The 19,140-nt window shown below is 48.9% G+C and overlaps 1 protein-coding gene across 2 annotated transcripts in view; it reads left to right on the forward strand.

The window, feature by feature from the left end:
• ADCY1 (adenylate cyclase 1) overlaps positions 1–18,929 on the forward strand; it is a 104,456-nt gene extending 85,527 nt beyond the window's left edge. Inside the window, exons 18-20 of one of the 2 annotated variants that reach the window (XM_020915421.2) lie at positions 6,651–6,765; positions 8,581–8,705; positions 10,668–18,929. In XM_020915421.2, the coding sequence (XP_020771080.2) occupies positions 6,651–6,765; positions 8,581–8,705; positions 10,668–11,006 (579 nt within the window). In that variant the 3' untranslated portion in view covers positions 11,007–18,929. Of the gene's footprint in view, positions 1–6,650; positions 6,766–8,580; positions 8,706–10,667 lie in introns of those variants that run through there. The other variant, XM_020915423.2, reaches the window with a different exon arrangement.
• Positions 18,930–19,140: the final 211 nt, after the last annotated feature.

Raw genomic sequence — 19,140 nt, forward strand, 5'->3', positions numbered from 1 at the left:
TTGCGACCCCATGGACTGTAGCCTGCCAGGCTCGTCTCTCCATGGGATTTCCTAGGCAAGAATACTAGAGTGGGTTGCCATTTCCTTCTTCAGGGGATCTTCTCAACCTGTGAGTTGAACCCACGTCTCTTGTGTCTCCTGCATTGGAAGGCGGATTCTTTACCACTGAGCTACCAAGGAAACCTTTGCTAGGAGAATCAATTACCAGGAAATAATTGGAAAAATCCAAAATATTGGGATATGAAACAGTATACTTGTGAATGATACAAAGGACAAATAAGAAATCTCAAAGGAAGTTGAAAAACATTTTGAACTTAATAAAAATGAAAATCAGCTCAGTTCAGTCGCTCAGTCGTGTCTGACTCTTTGCAACCCCATGAACTGTAGCACATCAGGCCTCCCTGTCCATCACTGACTCCCAGAGTTTACTCAAACTCATGTCCATTGAGTCGGTGATGCCATCTAACCATCTCAGCCTCTGTCAGTCCCTTCTCCTCCTGCCTTCAATCATTCCCAGCATCAGGGTCTTTTCAAATGAGTCCGCTCTTTGCATCAGGTGGCCAAAGTATTGGAGTTTCAGCTTCAACATCAGTCCTTCCAATGAACACTCAGGACTGATCTCCTTTAGGATGGACTGGTTGGATCTCCTTGCAGTCCAAGGCACTCTCAAGAGTCTTCTCCAACACCACAGTTCAAAAGCATCATCAATTCTTTGGCGCTCAGCTTTCTTATAGTCCAACTCTCACATCCATACATGACCACTGGAAAAAACATAGCCTTGACTAGATGGACCTTTGTTGGCAAAATAATGTCTCTACTTTTTAATATGCTGTCTAGGTTGGTCATAACTTTCCTTCCAAGGAGTAAGCATCTTTTAATTTCATGGCTGCAGTCACCATCTGCAGTGATTTTGGAGCCCAAGAAAATAAAGTCTGACACTGTTTCCACTGTCTCCCCATCTATTTCCCATGAGGTAATGGGACCAGATGCCATGATCTTAGTTTTCTGAATGTTGAGCTTTAAGCCAACTTTTTCACTGTCCTCTTTCACTTTCATCAAGAGGCTTTTTAGTTCTTCTTCACTTTCTGCCATAAGGGTGGTGTCATCTGCATATCTGAGGTTATTGATATTTCTCCCAGCAATCTTGATTCCTGCTTGTGCTTCATCCAGCCCAGAGTTTCTCATTATGTACTCTGCATATAAGTTAAATAAGCAGGGTGAAAATATACAGCCTTGATGTACTCCTATTCCTATTTGGAACTAGTCTGTTGTTCCATGTCCAGTTCTAACTGTTGCTTCCTGATCTTCATACAAGTTGCTCAAGAGGCAGATCAGGTGGTCTGGTATTCCCATATCTTTCAGAATTTTCCACAGTTTATTGTGATCCACACAGTCAAAGGCTTTGGCATAGTGAATAAAGCAGAAATAGATGTTTTTCTGGAACTCTCTTGCTTTTTTGATGATCCAGTGGATGTTGGCAATTTGATCTCTGGTTCCTCTGCCTTTTCTAAAACCAGCTTGAACATCTGGAAGTTCACGGTTCACATGTTGCTGAAGCCTGGCTTAGAGAATTTAGAGCATTACTTTACTAGCGTGTGAGATGAGTGCAATTGTGCGGTAGTTGGAGCATTCTTTGGCATTGCCTTTCTTTGGGATTGGAATGAAAGCTGACCTTTTCCAGTCCTGTGGCCACTGCTGAGTTTTCCAGATTTGCTGGCATACTGAGTGTAGCACTTTCACAGCATAATCTTTTAGGATTTGAAATAGCTCAACAGGAATTCCATCACATCCACTAGCTTTGTTCGTAGTGATGCTTCCTAAGGCCCACTTGACTTCATGTTCCAGGATGTCTGGATCTAGGTGAGTGATCACACCATCATGGTTATCTGGGTTATGAAGATCTTTTTTGTACAGTTCTTCTGTGTATTCTTGCCATCTCTTCTTAATATCTTCTGCTTCTGTTAGGTCCATACCATTTCTGTCCTTTATTGAGCCCATCTTAGCATGAAATATTCCCTTGGTATTTCTGATTTTCTAGAAGAGATCTCTAGTCTTCCCCATTCTATTATTTTCCTCTATTTCTTTGCACTGATCACTGAGGAAGTCTTTCTTATCTCTCCTTGATATTCTTTGGAACTCTGCATTCAAATGGGTATATCTTTCCTTTGCTCTCTTGCTTTTGGCTTCTCTTCTTTTCACAGCTATTTGTAAGGCCACCTCAGACAGCCATTTTGCTTGTTTGCATTTCTTTTTCTTGGGGATGGTCTTGATCCCAGTCTCCTGTACAGTGTCACGAACCTCCGTCCATAGTTCATCAGGGACTCTATCAGATCTAGTCCCTTAAATCTATTTCTGACTTCCACTGTATAATCATAAGGGATTTGATTTAGGCTATACCTGAATGGTCTAGTGATTTTCCTTACTTTCTTCAATTTAAGTCTGAATTTGGCAATAAGGAGTTCATGATCTGAGCCACAGTCAGCTCCTGGTCTTGTTTTTGCTGACTGTATAGAGCTTCTCCATCTTTGACAGCAAAGAACATAATTAATCTGGTTTTGGTGTTGGTCATCTGGTGATGTCCATGTGTAGAGTCTTCTCTTGTGTTGTTGGAAGAGGGTGTTTGCTATGACCAATGCATTCTCTTGGCAAAACTCTATTAGCTTTTGCCCTGCTTCATTTTGTACTCTAAGGCCAAATTTGCCTGTTACTCCAGGTGTTTCTTGACTTCCTACTTTTGCATTCCAGTCCCCTATAATGAAAAGGACATCTTTTTTGGGTGTTATAATGAAGGGATGGAGTCAAGCAAAAACAACACCCATCTGTGGATGTGACTGGTGATAGAAGCAAGGTCTGATACTGTAAAGAGCAATGTTGCATAGGAATCTGGAATATTAGGTCCATGAAGGCAAATTGGAAGTGGTCAAACAGGAGATGGCAAGAGTGAATGTCGACATTCTAGGAATCAGCAAGCTAAAATGTACTGCAATGGGTGAATTTAACTCAGATGACCATTATATCTACTACTGTGGGCAGGAAGGCAGGAATCACTTAGAAGAAATGGAGTAGCCATCATAGTCAACAAAAGAGTCCGAAATGCAGTACTTGGATGCAATTTCAAACATGATAGAATGATCTCTGTTCGTTTCCAAGGCAAACCATTCAGTATCATGGTAATCCAAGTCTATGCCCCGACCAGTAATGCTGAAGAAGCTGAAGTTGAACGGTTCTATGAAGACCTACAAGACCTTTTAGAACTAACAGTCCCCAACCCCCCGCCAAAGAGAAAATATAACATCAAAATTTGTGGGATGCAGAAAAAGCAGTGCTTAGAGAGAAATTATGTCATTGAATTATACGTTAGAAAAGAAGACCAATTCAAAATCAGAAAGCTTCCATCTTAGAAAAGTAAAGAAGGACAATATAAACCTAAAGCAACAGAAGGAAAGAAATAATAAAAATCAGAGCACATATGAATGAAATCAAAGAGATAAAGTGAAGAAAATACATGAAACCAAAAGTTGGATTTTTGCAAAGGTCAATAAATTTGATAATCTCTAGCCATGCTAACCAAGAAGAAGGGAGGAGACACAAATTACTAATATTAGAAATGAAAGAGTGGCCAATTCCACTGAACCAATGGACATTTAAAAGATATTAAAGTGTATTATGGACAACTCTCTGATACTACAGTGGAGGCCTGGCCAGTCCAATAAGGAAAGAAAAGTGAATAGATGGTTTATGAATTGCAAAGTAAGAACAAACCTTCATTCTCAAATTGCTTGCATATTTAAAATATACAAGGCTGAAATGTTTGTATATACTGAAAGAATTTTTAAATAATTTTGTGAAACTTGCTGGATGTAAAACAACATAGAAATTTATATTTTATGTTCCTTAACTACAGACAATTAGAAAATCAAATATTTTTAAAGTTCCCATTTCCAACTAGTATAAAAATGTAACTCTATGACCACAAAACTTGGTAATTTAGGTGAAATGGACCAATTATTTGAAAGACATAATCTGTTAAAACTCACATAAGAAAAACAGATAATCTAAACAGGTTTGTATCTATTTTAGAAAACTTATCAGTAGTTAATAACTCTCCAAAGCAGAAAGCACTAGGCCCAGATGGGTTTATTGTTGAATTCCAGCAGGCATGTGAGGAAAGTTGGCTCATATCAGTTTCCTAAAATCATACCAGTTTCCTAAAATCTCTTTCATAATGTAGAAGTAGAGGATATACTTCCTAACTCATTTTATTTTACCATAATATCAAAACCAGATAAAGAATTACAAGAAAGGAATATTATAGAACTATTTCTCATGAATGTAGATGCATAAGTCCTTAGCAAATATTTACCAGTTGAACCAACAATGTATGAAAAGAATTATATACCACAAGCAGGTTGTTGGATTTATTCTAGATAAATGGTTTATTCTAGATAAATGGTTCAACATTTCAAAGTGAATTAGTACCTCTAACTAATAAAAATAAATGAAAAAAAATTTCCATAAAAAAATAATTGATAAAGAAAAAAAAAACCACAAAATGAATTAGTAAAATGTACCATATCAATAGGATAAAGAAGAGAAATCATATGAACATATCAATAAATGCAGAAAAATTATTTGACAGCATCTAAAATTCATTCCTGATTTAAAAAAAAGAAAACCTCCCAGCAAACTAGGAAGAGACAGAGCTTCCTCAACTTAAAGAATATCTGCAAAAGCCCTGTAGCTTTGACATCATTCTTAATGGTAAGAAATAAATATCTTCCACTAAGATGAGGAACATGCCCCCCTTCACCACTCATAGTTGACATTCATACTGGATGTCCTTGCTAATGCAATAAGATGAGAAAAGGAAATAAAAAGTATATAGACAGAGAAGGAAGAAGTAAAAGTATCTTTGTTCATAGATAACATGATTGTTTATATAGAAAATAAAAAGGAATCAACAAAACAACAACAGTAAGCAATTATAGCAAAGTTGAAGGATACAAGGTTAGTGTACAAAAGTCAATTGCTTTCTTGTATACCAACAATGAACAAGGGGAGTTTAAAATAACACATACAATTTTACATTAGTACCCCAAAATTAAATATTAGGTAGAAATTAAAAATATATATATAATATCTCTATGAGGAAATCTATAAAAGTCTGATTAAAGAGATTGAAGGTCTAAATAAGTCAAGAACTACTCAGTGTTTCTGCATAGAAAGACTCATTTATCATTAAGATGTCAGTTATTCTCACTTGATCTGTAGACATTGCAATCCTGATAAAAAGTATAGCAGGTTATTTTGTTATTTGACCAACTGATCCTAAGTTTGCATGGAAAGACAAAAGACTGAGGGTAGTCAACACAACATAGCAGAAGCAGGACAAAATTAGAGGACTGAAACTATCAGACACCAAGATTTATGGAATTTCCCTGGTGGTAACACTCCTTGCTTCCAATGCAGGGGACTCGGGTTTGATCCCTGATCAGGGAACTACATCTCACATGCTGCAACTAAGATTTCACATACTGCAACTAAAATAAAGATCCTGCATGGTTCAACAAAGATCAAAGATCTCGAATCCTGCAACTAAGACCCAGCACAGCCAAATAAATAAGTAATATTAAAAAACTCTTTAGAGCTGCAATAATTAATACAGTATGGTTTTGGCAAAAGAGTAGTGAAATAAACCAGTGGAATAGAATAGAGAGCCCAGAAATAGATCTGCATAAATACAATCAACTGATCTTTGACAAATGGAGTAAAGATAGTCTTCAACAAATGGTGCTAGAAAAAATTGGATATCTAGCTATCTATATTTGTAAAATGAATCCAGGCACAGACCTTACATTCTTCACAAAAACTAATTCAACATGTTATCATAAGCCTGTATGTAAAATGCAACACTATAAGATATCTAGAAGATAACATAGGGGAAAATCTAGGTAGCCTTGGGTTTGGTCATGAGTTTTTAGACGTGGTACAAAAAGCATGATCTGTGAAAGAAAACACTGTTAGGTTGGACTTGATTAAAATTTTAAAATTCTACTTGTGGAAAATACTATAATGAAAAGACAATTCATAGACTTGGAGAAAATCTTTGCAAACCACCTGATTTGTATCCAAGGAGATACAACACAGTGAAGAGAGTCTCAGTGTGTGAGGAAGGAGGGTTGGAATTGCTCTCTGCTGTTGTGAACGCTGACCACCCACTGTGGTCACCTTGCTTTGTTTGTCTATGATCAGCCAGTGGCAGCATTGTCTGAGCAGTGGGACATTTGGTTTCCCACAACAGGGTCCCCTCCCATCCCACCAGCCCATTCCTGCAGAAGGGCTCTGCTTAGGTTCCAATGGCCTCAGCCTCTGCTCAGGAGCTGTAAGCCTTGAGCAATAATATTATACCTCTGTTTCAGTCTCCTACCTGTAGAATGGGATGATAAACACACCCGAGGGCAGCTATAGGGTGCCACTCAATCCCTGATGAGAACCACCCAGCCAGCCTCCAGCCCCAGCCAGCTATTGACATGGGGATCAAGTCCCTCATGCCATGAGGGGTACAGGCTAGTCCCCTCACCCCTGCAGGTCCCTGTCCTCTCTGGCCTTGCACCCCTCAAATGTAATAACCTGTGTGTGCTCATGTCCAGGCTAAGAAGTGCATCTCCTCCCACCTCAGCACGTTGGCAGATTTTGCCATCGAGATGTTTGATGTCCTGGATGAGATCAACTACCAGTCTTACAACGACTTTGTGCTCCGTGTTGGTACGTGGCTGCAAGTTGTCCCATCACGTGGGCCAGCTCACCCTTCCTCTGCTGCCCTGCGAGCCTGTGGCTTGGGCCTTTCCTCACGAGCAGGGGTCGCTGGTCCAGACTCCCTTGTCTCACAGGAAGGAGGATGGCGCCACCCAGAGGAGTGCAAGTGATACAGGGACCACTGGGTATCGGTGACTTAAGAGCCTGGAAGAATCATTGTCCAGCTCACACAACACAGGAGGAATCTTGATTGTCCTAGAGACTCTCAGATACAGCTCTGAGCCCACACTTACCTGGAGGAAGATGCCCCGTTTCCTGTCAGCAGGCCTGGGGATCTGAGAGGCTGTGCAGCAGCCCAGTGGTGTAGGCTCAGTCCGGGCCCTGGTCCTCCTGGGCTCCCGTTCCTCGCCTGTGAGTGAGGAGGGGAACCAGCTGGGATCTGAGCTCCTCTCTAGCTCTTACCAGACTATAGGGTTTCTTTCCTTTTAGTCTTAAATTCACTTTTTTCTTTCCTGGTAAGATAGGTTTAGCAGAAAACTTTGTATTAGTTGAGGATATAGTAAAATTAGAGAGTTCTTTCTCCCTCCCTCCCTCCCTACCCCCTTTCTCCCCACACTTACCTGCTAGTCTGTGATACAGTTAAACTGGACATTTATTTTTGTTTTACAATTCAAATGTTTAGTGACCTTAAGAACAGAACTTAGAGCTGGGTTTGAGTGGGTTTGAGGTGTAGTCGCCAGTGTCCATCAGAGTGGGGGCAGTTTTGATGAGCTTAAACACAAGGGATAACTTGGCCCTGGTGCCTGGCCTGCCAGATGTACTGGAGGTGGGAGCAGGGCACCCTCTATGCCTCACCCGCAGGGTTCCGTTCTCCTCCGGGGCCGTGGGCTCAGATTCATAGATGAACGGATGTGACAGGAAAGAGATCCAAGGGTCCATCAGGGAGATTCTGCTTCTTACTCTCCTACTGAGGACCCATAGGCCAATTGGACCTCCGTGCCTGGGCGGCTGGTCAAACAGGAGGCTGGATCCTGGCTCCGTCTTGTCCACGTGGATTGGGGCCTCCAGGGTGGTAAAGGGGGGTTCCCCAGGTTCCTCCAGCCATCTGGAAGTGGCCCTTTTGGGGATTATCCCTGGGTCCCCATATTCACCTAGACTGAGCTTCCCAGCTCACTTTAGCCATTTCTGCCCCCGCCTTCTCCCGAAGATGCTAAGTACCTACTGCCCAGGCTTTAGGGGGCTGACTGGGTCAATGTCTGAAATGTTATTAATATGCTTGGGTAAGCTCAGAAAAATTGATGCAGAGTACAGAGTCAGAAGGTGTGATGTGGCATCAGCCCCGACCTGGCTGTAGGGGAGATTTGGGGCACCTGGGTCTGTGTCACTGTCCAGGCCAGTTAGACCCTGACCACATAAAGAGAAGGGGGCCTCACTTTCTTTAGAGCATCCCCAAATACTTAGTTCTGGGCCCCACACTGGAAAGAACAGAGGGATCCCATCTGGGGAAACAGGAGCTACTGCCCTTTCTGGAAGAGGGAGCTGGGTGTGGGGACACACCTACAGACTGAAAGATTAGCTTTCTTAGCAGCAGGACTCAGCATGGGGTCACCCTTCCAGGAAACGGGACTTCTTCTTGAGGTGGGGACTGCTGGTTAATGGTGTAGTGTGCAAGTAGAGGTCGGGAGCTGCCCCTCGGCAATGCCGTAGGGTCCCTGCTTTGGGGAGGAGTGTTGCTCGGTGACCCCAGGAAGCCGTGACTTCACGAGGGGCAGCTCCTCCCCTCGTAAGCCTCTGCACTGACACCATGCCATGGCTGTTTTCCAGGCATCAACGTTGGCCCTGTGGTAGCTGGAGTGATCGGGGCTCGCAGGCCGCAGTATGACATTTGGGGAAACACGGTCAATGTGGCCAGTCGCATGGACAGCACTGGCGTCCAGGGCCGGATCCAGGTCAGTTCTCTCAGAAGTCCCCAGGGCCCAGGTGTCCATCCTGGTGCCGGGAGACTGAGGTGGGAGGGGCAAGGGTCGTGTGGGGGTGGCCACCCAGCCCAGCAGCCTGCATCCTCTTGTCCCTGTCTGACTCTTCTGGGTGGGGACACCGAGCCATGTGGCTCAGCGTGTCTGCGGCTTTGGCGGCGGGGGGCGGGGTGACCCCTCTGTTTTCAGGAGCAGAGTTGGGGTGGTGAGTGGCAGGGGACAGTTAGTTGGGAGTGGTGACGGCTCCCTAGAAGAGAAGGGGCTTCCTTGCCTTTTGAAAGGTGGGTGCAGTGGGCCACCTGACCTGGGAACCTGTGGGTGGCTCATGGGGGACGAGAACTTGGTGCCATGATGCCAGCTGGCAGTGAAGATGTGAAAGACAGTGGCAGAGAATGTAGTGCTGGGGCCAGGCCCTCCGCTGTGGTCGGGCCCCGAGGCCGCCTCTGAGCACTGCACAGCCGGCAGTCCCCATCTTGCAGCCAGTTAACGCTGATCCTTTTTATCACAACTTCTCACTCGGTCCTCCACAGACCCGTGCATTCACCCCAGGGTTTGAGAGAGACACTGGGGTGCGATCCTGCAGGCTGCAGTTCAGTGAGAAGGTTGCTGGCCTGGGGCTCTCCTGTGTCGTGCCCCTTCAGTTCCTGGGGCCCCGCCCCCATTCATTGGGCACTAACTCTCAAGCAGGTACCTGTGATGATTCCTAGGTTCCACCTCAGCCACCTGCTTGGTGATCAAGCAGGTTCTTCCCTGGAAATTCCTCTATGGGGGCCCAGCATTGTCTCTTAGACAGAGTCAGGTCGACGTGGCTACAGAGCAGGTGTCCCCCCACCCCTGATGCTGGCCAGGCCTCACAGAGAACTCTAGGGAGAGTTCCTAGTCAGCCTCTTGGGAAATACAGGGATTCTCCTGCAGATGATTAAAAATCAAACTTCCTGGGGGATGCCCTCTCAGCCTCTTGGGGACCTTGTGTCTCTGAGCCCCGACCTTGACCCTCTCTGGGACCCACCACGGCAACATCATGCACAGCCCCGACTCACAGCCTGGGATTTCCTGGCTCGAATCTCAGGGTGGAGGGATGTAGAGGACAGGGGTAGCTGGAGCTCCCGGGCAACCTGGAAGGACACCCAGGCCCATCCCAACCTGAAACCTTCATTTTCAGCTTGACTGTGTGTAGTGGCGGATTACCTTTACCTCCAGCAATTCTTTGTGCAATGATCTTGGAATTTTGTTGCCTCTCATTCTTCATAAGGCAAGAAGGGAGGGAGCTCACCATAAGGATAAGACTCAGAGGGTTTTGTCAGTGTGTGTATTTGGGCTCAAGCTGGATGTCAGGGTTCTAGGGAGCACAGATCTCTTTGAATGGATGAATTGTGGGTTCAACGTGAAAGGAAAGAGATTTTTATCACCATACGTTTTGCTACCTTGCATCTCAGAGGCCACATCTGAGAGGTGACCTTTCTGAGGATAGCGTCTTCCCTGTGTAATCGGCTAGTCTGTGGCTCAGTTCCACAAAGGACTTTGGGGTGCACTGAGCCTGTTGGGGAGCTGAGTGAGGCCACGTAGCTCCGGCCCTCAGTTGGAGCCTGGTGTCCAGGCATCTGGCTTGGGGTGACCACAGAGCTCGACCACATGCCAGTCCTTGAGGCTGGGTCCTTGGGGCCCCGTCCAGCCTGCTCCTCCACTCTCGGTACCCCTTATGGTGAGTGCTGTCCGCTCCTGTTTGTCCAGGGCTCTGTTAAGGCCCCTCCGAGTCCCATGCTCTTTGCATGATCACGTCCTTCTCACAGAGAGACCAGCGTGAACATGGGAGGAGCGTGGCTCAGACTCCAGGAAGAGCTGGGGAGGCCCGAGGCTGGGCCACTGGGGTGGGCAGTGCAGGGGGAGGAGGGACCCTCCCGTGGGCTCCCTGTTGACGGCCTTTCCCCGCTGCAGGTCACAGAGGAAGTTCACCGGCTGCTGCGGCGGGGTTCCTACCGCTTCGTGTGCCGAGGCAAAGTCAGTGTCAAGGGCAAGGGCGAGATGCTGACATACTTCCTGGAAGGCAGGACCGATGGAAATGGCTCCCAAACCAGGTCCCTGAACTCAGAGCGGAAAATGTGTCCTTATGGAAGAGCTGGCCTCCAGACCAGACTGGCCGCGGGTCACCCCCCGGTGCCCCCTGCGGCCGGCCTCCCAGTTGGACCTGGGCCAGGGGCTCTGCAGGGCTCGGGGCTTGCCCCAGGCCCCCCAGGCCAACACCTGCCCCCTGGAGCCTCTGGGAAGGAGGCTTAGTGGAGCCCATGCCAGCCGCTTGGGGCACAGGGCACAAATGCTCAAGGTGTTGGGGGTCTTTGGGGCTCCCTCAGGGACCAGCCCAGCCAGCAGAGCAGGGCCGGGAGCCAGTGACCGGGCTGGGGAAGGGGCACAGTCCAGGCATGACCCGAAGCAGCTGGGCAGTGAGTCCAGCAGCAAGTCGGGTGAGGGGCGAACCCTGACCGCACGGACACTGAGGTTTTACTGGCGACCGTGTTTGTTTTGTCCTCATCTCAGTGGCAGAGGGAGGTTGGCTGGGTCAGCTGCAGGTGTCAGGACCTTTAGGACATTCGCCAGGGCCATAGGCTACAGTGAGAGCCTCAGAGGTCTGGCTGGCAGAGTGACTGGGGTGCCCACCTCGTGTCCTGAGATGGATCAGCATCAGCCCAGCAGTGTGGGTCCCATGGGGGCAGCTCCAGCCCTGGGCGGTGGCCTGCAGAGCCCAGAGTGGGAGTCAGGACTCTCTCAGCAGTGCCAGAGCAGGACAGGCCTTAGGGGATGGTTTGGGAAGAATTTAGGAGCACCTGTCCCACTGCAGGCATGGTGGTGGCCACTGGCTTTCTTCAGATTGAGTTTTCGCTGAGAGAGGCGGGTCTTCTGAAATTCTGGGGGTCCCTGCAGCCACATCTCTGTGACCAGCATAGTTCATGTTCTGCCTCTGCATTCTCCACCTGCACTGCCTGAGTGCATCAGCTCCTGTGAAACCTGGACATTCCCTTTTCTGCCCATGCCACTGTGTTTGTTCAAAGGAGAGAAGGTGGTTGGTATCATTTCTGACCTCTCTACCGTGGCATCTTGAGTTCCTGTGTGCTGAACAGCGGTGCAAGGCTTCGCTGACTCTGAAGATAAGTGAACCTCACAAGCATGAGAAAGCTTCCTGGATGGAAGGCGCTTCTCCAGCAGAACCAGTCCCCTGGATGTGGAGTTTTGGCGTTCATGGTTGTCAGTTTAGATGCCCCTGCTCTAATTTGCGGGGAAGGTGACTGCGAATAATTCTGTGCAAGGCTGGGAATCTCCTACCAGTGTATCTCTGTGGTTGCCATGGAGACGAGGAGTGTGACCATGCTGGAATACACTGTTGCAGGGGGCAGAGGTGCAGGAGGGCCAGTGGGAAGGAACTGTCTAGAAATAGCTGGACGTGGAGACTTTGACTTTCGACCGCAAGGAGGAGGGCAGCTTGAAACTGGAGGGAAGGTTCTGGGCAGGCAAGTCAATGTAGGGGGGAATGTCCATCCAAGACCCAGAGCTTCGACAGCATCTGGGGGGTCCTGTGGGTTGCAGGGGAGCCCTGCTTGGCAGAGTCAGCAAGCCTGGGTGTCCCTCTCTTCGCTGGTCTCCAAGGGCTCAACCCCCTCCTTGGGGGTCCTGACTTTTCTGTATTGGAACAGGGGCTCACTTTGGACTGAACCCCGTGTCCTCCAGGCTCTCCCCATTGTGGGCCTGTGTCTTGTGACTGTGGGGGCGGGTAGCCAACAGAGTCGGCTGCTTAGCCAGTATGGATGGGCCAGTGACAGAGGTGGGCAGGTGGGCAGTCTTTGCTCAGATGCACCCTGGATGAGTGGTCCCCCGCCTCCTACAGACAGGGCAGAACCGAGTCATCTCCAGAGCACGTGGTTCCTGCACGTGTGCATGTCTGTACCAAGCTGTGGGGCTGAGATGCTGTCCAGGGTCCTGCTGCCCATCTGCTCACCATGGCCGAGCTTCCACCCCAGGGCACGGTGGGAGGAGGTGGGCGGCATAGTGGATCATGACCCTGCAAATACGCTGTCACCTGGCAAAGGGGGCACTCACTCAGGGTGCAGGCGGTAAGCTGCAAAGAGGGTCCTGGGCCATGTGCGTTAACTCAGTGTGACCAGTGTGATCACATGGCCCCTTAGAAGTGGATGAGGCGGGTAGGCAGTCAGGAATATTCTGAGCACGAGGTTTCTGTTTAAAGATGAGGGGCTGCAGTCGATCGAAGGTGAGGATGGCCCAGCCATCAGCCAGTGAGAAAGCAGTCGCTGCTCCCACAGCCACGGGCTCGCTCTGAATTCACATCGACTTGAGCGAGATGGACCCTGAGCCTGGTGTGAGATCCCAGCCTTGCTGTGCTGGGACCTAGGGTCCACAGAGCCGCGGGATCCCCATGTGGGTTGGCAAAGCCACGGAATGCGTGGCACCCCGTCACCGCCGCCTCGGGAAGCCATCGGGGCCTCAGCTGTTCTGAAACTGCGAGGTCTCCCCTTCGATGAGCAGAACCACCTTCATCATCAGCAGCTCCAAACCCTACCTGCTTCCTGTGGGCACAGGGGCCGTGTTCAGCCATAACGTTCCTTGGGGTTTGGTCAACAATTTCCTTTTTATTTGTGATAAGACTGTATGATATTGCCTTATTTATTTTTAACCTTGTACAATAATCATGTACAAATGTTAGAGCCTCCCGAGTAGGGTTCTCTCTAAATTATTTATTTTAAGATGCTCTGTAAATAGTGCACTGGGTTAGGTGCTGCCTGCTCCCTTCTGACCAAAATGAGGGCAAGCCCAACACCCGGTGTGAACAGCACACTTTAGCCTACGCGTGAGGTCCCTAATGCATCCCCCTGCCTGGCTAGGCCGCTACCCTTTGGAATGACCCCATCCTTGTGTCCTTTCAAGACCCTTGCATGCCTCTTGTGCCTGACCTCAGTAGATTAGAACGCAGCCCTGACCTTCCAGACGCTTCCACGGCCCCCAACCCTGGGCCAGTCCACTCGGAGGTCCGTGTCCTACAGGGTGGACGCCTCCCCCCAGACCCGGCCGCCGTGAGCCTGCCGTGTTTATCAGACTCCAGAGCCACCAGGGCTTCCGACCCTTTCTGTCACTAGAAGCAATAACTCTAACTCCAAACTGTAGAGACAGGTCTGGTCCAAAGCAGATTGGTGAGTCAGAGACAAGCCATGTGCACATGTTTCTCCAAACTGAAGGGCACTGTGGGGCGCTGATACCCCCCAATCCCTGGCTGATGTGCAGGCTTGGACAGGATCCAGCCAGCCTTCCTTGCTTTGTCTCCACCTGATACCATTGTCCCGGCAGCGACCTGGATATAATATTTGAATCCTTGCTTTCACCTACCGCTCAGGAAGGAAGAGCTGGGTTGGTCTGGCAGCTGTGTCTAGGTTTTCTCCCTGGCAGGTGGACCTGTCTCATTTCCAGGGTGCGTCCGCCCTTCCACATGGCGTGTTCTGTGATTCCTTGAGTTTGGGGATCCTGGAGGTTTCTCCCTATGTGGCAGGTCCTGCTGGGGACAAAAAGCATGACTCGTAAGGCAAACGCTGCCTAAGTGTACATCTACCATGCACACAGGAAATGCGGGTTCCCATGCATATGCCCTGCATCAAGCAGTTCCCTTACAGGGGGACCACAGACCTGCTCTCACACTTGTCATTCTGAAGTGTGCAGGCCCGTCGATTGTGTATAACTAGCCCCTGCAGAAAACTGACTTGCCCTGGTTTTGTAATGGCTTCAATTAACAAAACAAAACAAAACCCCAAAATCCAAACTTTGTAGAGGCAATTGGTTTCAAAATATTTGCTTTGGTGAAGTATTTAAATGAGAGGTGGGCTGTGGCTGGCTGGCAGTTGAAGGACATGACTGTGTCCTAGGGCCCGGATGTCCCCCTCGCCAGCCGCAGTTTGCTTTGAAAGTTGCAAGTGTGCATTAGCCTTCCTAGATTATCATGTAACATTCCCAGTTACATTGTGAACGATGAAAGATGTGACATCACTTCATGCAGCCTCCTGGGTTTGCATCTGCCTTCACAGGACCTTAGGCTCAGGGTGGGTCTAAGTCAGATTCCAGGTCCACTGGGGGCTGTGCTGCCAGGTCTGGAGGTCAGCAGGCCAGACAGGGGGCCCTAGGCCTGGGTGTTGGGAGGCTAGCTGTAATGGCTCAGGCCTCCACCTTCAGTTGGGAGACAACTCAGAGATGGGTTTTACCCTCAGAATTTCGCTGACACAGTGCCCAGCGTCCAGTGAAGTCTGTTGGTCTGTTGTGAGCAGAGACCAGGCCAGGTGCCCAGGGGGTGGCCTTGTGTGTCGTGGGGGGAGTGGAGCTGTGACTTTTCCCAGGGTGGTTTCAGGAGCTTGGGGCTGGTGCCCAAGGCCTGCATGGGTGGCACCTGGGGAGTGCTACCAGACAGTTGTTTCCCACCCTCAAAAGCAGGAAAGGCATCCTTGATTCTCTGCGAACTGATGGCCGGGAGGCCGGTGCCAGGGAGACAGTGTGGGAGGGTGAGTGGGATGCAGCGGACAGCTGAGTGGCTGGGGCCGGGCGGGCATGGCCAGCAGGGTGGTCAGTCACACCAGCTGTGGACCGTGGGCTCAGCCCCAGAGGCTGGGACCCGACCCATATTTCCCTCCCAGGTCAGGGGCACACCCCAGACTGTAGGCATTCAGGGGAGCTCCTCGGGGCTTCTCACTTCCAGGAAGCCCCAGGAAGCTTTGGAAAGGATTCAGGGAGGTTTGCCTTTGCTCTGTGCTCTGTCCTTCCCTCTGTGCTCACGTGTGTGGGAGGCAGGTCCTGTGATGGTGAGAGGAAATCTGTCTTCTCCTTTGTCCATCTCATGAAATTAACAAGCCCAATTTCAGGTGCCCCATTTGGGGCTGGACTTCCCTAAACAGCTTGACTTCATGGTAATAGCTCAGACATTCATATTCCTTAATTTTCCTGAAAGTATAACACATGTGTTCACTACGATAAAAGATAACTTTTCTGCCAGAGGCCTAACTTAATCTGAATCTGTATGTGTGTGTGTGTGTGTGTGTGTGTGTGTGTGTGTACGCGCGTGCATGTGTATTTGCATGGCATGGCATAAGCAAAATTAGAATCAGTTATTTGTTCCTGGAATCAGGATGGATTCATATAAGAAACATACTAGGAATAGAGGAATACAGACTACAGGAATACAGGAATAACTAGGAATACATACAAATGACTGCCCCACAGGGCATCAGGTGAAGTCATCCCTGCGTGCCCCTAGAGATTCCGAGCCTGGAAGCAGGGGGCAGGGAGGGGTGGACAGAAAGGCGGCCTTGACCCCTGCTGGCAACCAGGTGGAACCCAGGCCTCCATCTCCAGAAACTACTAGAGAGTAAGAAAGCTTCCTATCTCTCTCCCTCCCTCCCTTCCTCTCTTTCCCTCTTTTTTTTTTTTTTTTAAGAATCTCTCTCCAGTATCAGTACGAAGTTCAGGGCATCAAGATCCCAGCCTGATTCTACTTCTTATTGTCTGTGTGGTGGTTTTATTTTTGTTGTGTTTGGGTTTTGGTATATGTGTAGGCCTGTGGGGAGAGCTGCAGGTGGGGGGCTGTTGGTGCCGGAGTTCTGGGGGAAGGAGCTGGCAGGGCACCCCCATTTCTCTGCACCTGGGGAGCCACTTAGAGGTCTGGCTTCAATATCTAGGCTGAAGGAAGAAGCAATAGACAGGTGGTCTTCTGGGGAGTGGGTCACAATTGGCTGGGGAAAGAAACCCTGGATCTCTTGTGATTACAGATGGCTCCTATTCTTCAGCCGCAAATAATGACTGTCCATGTAGTTATGAATATAATCCTTCATTCCTTTATGAAATTCCTGTACTTCCCTAGATTCAGTTTGTTCTACACTAATAACCACAGGGAAATGGCAGATCACTCCTCTGTGCAGTTAAACTACATCTGCAGTGGACTTTTCATGTGACCACAAACTAAGGAAACCATCATGACTAAGACCCATGTCTAGCTCGGCAGCTAACGGGGCACCTTCCCTGTGCTTCACCCCGCCCACCTCCAAACAGTTGGCAGGGAGAGGTGTGGCTATGCTCCCCACGTTTTTGATGAAAATCTGAGGCTCAGAGAGGCTACAAATGTGGACAAAGTCACACAGCCCTGAGTGGCAGGACCAGGATTCATCCTGTTCCTGTCCATTCCGAGCTCCTGTTTTCTGTTCTATTCAGCGCCTCTTAACTAACGGTGAAATTGGCGAAGCTGTGCTGGTTTTGATGGCGCCCTGAGCTTGTGTGCACGCGGGTGGTGGGGGTGCGGGCCAGGCTAGTTCTGAGCAGCCAGGCGGGTCCCCAGGCAGTGAGTTTGCCCCACAGCCCACCCCTTGGGTGTTCCCAGGCACAGAGGCATCCTCAGCTGGGCCTAACGTTGTGAGATGAAGAGAGTGTGTGTTCTCTCCTCTGAGTGCTGCCTCTGCTCCAGCAGCTGGTCCCCGGCAAAGACTGACAACATTGGGCTGGAATCCCTGCCCTGTCTTGTCATCCTTTTCTGTCCTAAACCTGAATCCCGCAGTACCATCTGTCATCGTGTCTTAGAAACTGTCCCTCAGTGAGGAGGACTGTTGTCCTCTCACTTTCTATAAAGGCCTCTGCCATCGGCCTGGGAGAGAACCAGGCCCTCAGACGCTCCCAAACCACACAGTTCTCCACTTACATGAAGCCAACCCAGCCCCCACCAAGGGGCTCTACCAGGTCAGGGTCCTCTGATGTCCTTGTCACGCAATGGTGTGGAGGAGGCAGCCAGTGTTCCTCCTTGGGGATTAGAGAACGTCCAAGTGCAGGTTTCACTGAGAATGTGTGGAAGATGAGGCAGAGACGTGGTGGATGGTGAAGGATTGGGTGCCTCCAGAGCACAGGTGTCCCTGACTCCCCCAGGGCTGGCTGGCTCCCAGAGCTGGCTGCTCATCTTCAGCAGTATTGGATTCCAAAAACAGCTGGCAGTCACTTATTGAGAACTGATGTTTAAGCAGAGAGGAATTCCTAGACTAACCCCCAGAGATCTGCCCACCCTTGGGCTTCATAAGTGCATGCAGGGCAGCATGCGGGACCAGCCAGCCAGAGAGCCATGTCTGGGGCTCATGCTCCAGATGTCACTCCATGGGCAGCGGGCCCACCAGTAGCCAGAACTTGTTTTTTGCCTCCCACCAGCAACCCCCACGCAACCCCTGGCCCAGGCACGCAGCACATGTCTCAGGGCACCATTCCCATGTTCCGGGAATCCTGACGAAGCCACTGCTGCGGCCTCTTCCACGGGCCAGGGTCACCGATGCTCCCTGGGCATCCGCCCCAGAGAGGCACGTGGTTTTGCCTTCATCTCTTTAGAAACTGTGGCCGCGTGAGCCGTTTGCACTCAACATCGCATGCTGTGAAATCCCTAACCGTGTAAAACTTCGTTTGGATCCAAAACACACAGCATGGCCCAGGCCATCACGGGTCGTCTGCTGGCTGGCCGCAGCGCATCCCGCCTCGGCGGATCCTGGACCCTGAGCCTGTGCAGCTCCTGCACCCCTCCTGCAGTGTCGCCTCTCAGCCTCAATGCACTCCCCTTGTCTCTCGTGCACACCGTTCACACCGATGGCACCCCACCTTGCACACGCAGAGCTAATGTACCAATTCTGACCATCTCTTAGCAGCAGATTCCACTCCCATTTAAGATAAACCCAAAGCTCACTCTTGGATTTTCTTTACTCATTGAGAAGGGTTGTGTGAACCCCTCACCCTCCTGTGTCCCTCCAGGGAGCGCAGAGTGGCTGGGGTGACACATTGTCCCGCTGGTAGAGCTCACGGAAAATGCTTCTTTAGACGCGGAAACAAAATGTCTGTACCCGAACGACAACAACTCAATATCACTGGGTAACTTCTCATGATAGATTTGTATAATCAATACGGGTCTATTTTTACGTCCACTGAACACTGTAGAGTACCTTCCAGTCTTTTCCAAGATTATTAAATTGAGACAAGTAATTGAATAATTTGTCCTATTTTTATTTAAAAAAAAAAACAGTGAATGGACTGAAAAGTTAAATGTGAATGTACATTTCTTAATTGCAACTTTTCTACTGAGTGTTTGCACTATACTTTCTGGAATCTTATTTAACAAAAATAAAGGAAAAAAATTGCTTGACTAAACTCCTTGGCCATTTTAATAGAAAAACAATTGGTTGTGTGGATATTTTAAAGACACTCCTATCTGTTTAACTTATCCTGCGGGGAGAGAGTGTAATTTTCTAAAATGCTGTCACCCCTTTCTTCCTTTGGCCCCTGGTGTGGGCTCTGCTCCTCTGATGAACTGCCCCCTCAAATGACAAGCAATTGCTCCCAAGTGGGAGCAATGGATGGA

The sequence above is a fragment of the Odocoileus virginianus genome, chromosome 1, assembly GCF_023699985.2.
Source record: "Odocoileus virginianus isolate 20LAN1187 ecotype Illinois chromosome 1, Ovbor_1.2, whole genome shotgun sequence".
Classification (NCBI taxonomy): domain Eukaryota; kingdom Metazoa; phylum Chordata; class Mammalia; order Artiodactyla; family Cervidae; genus Odocoileus; species Odocoileus virginianus.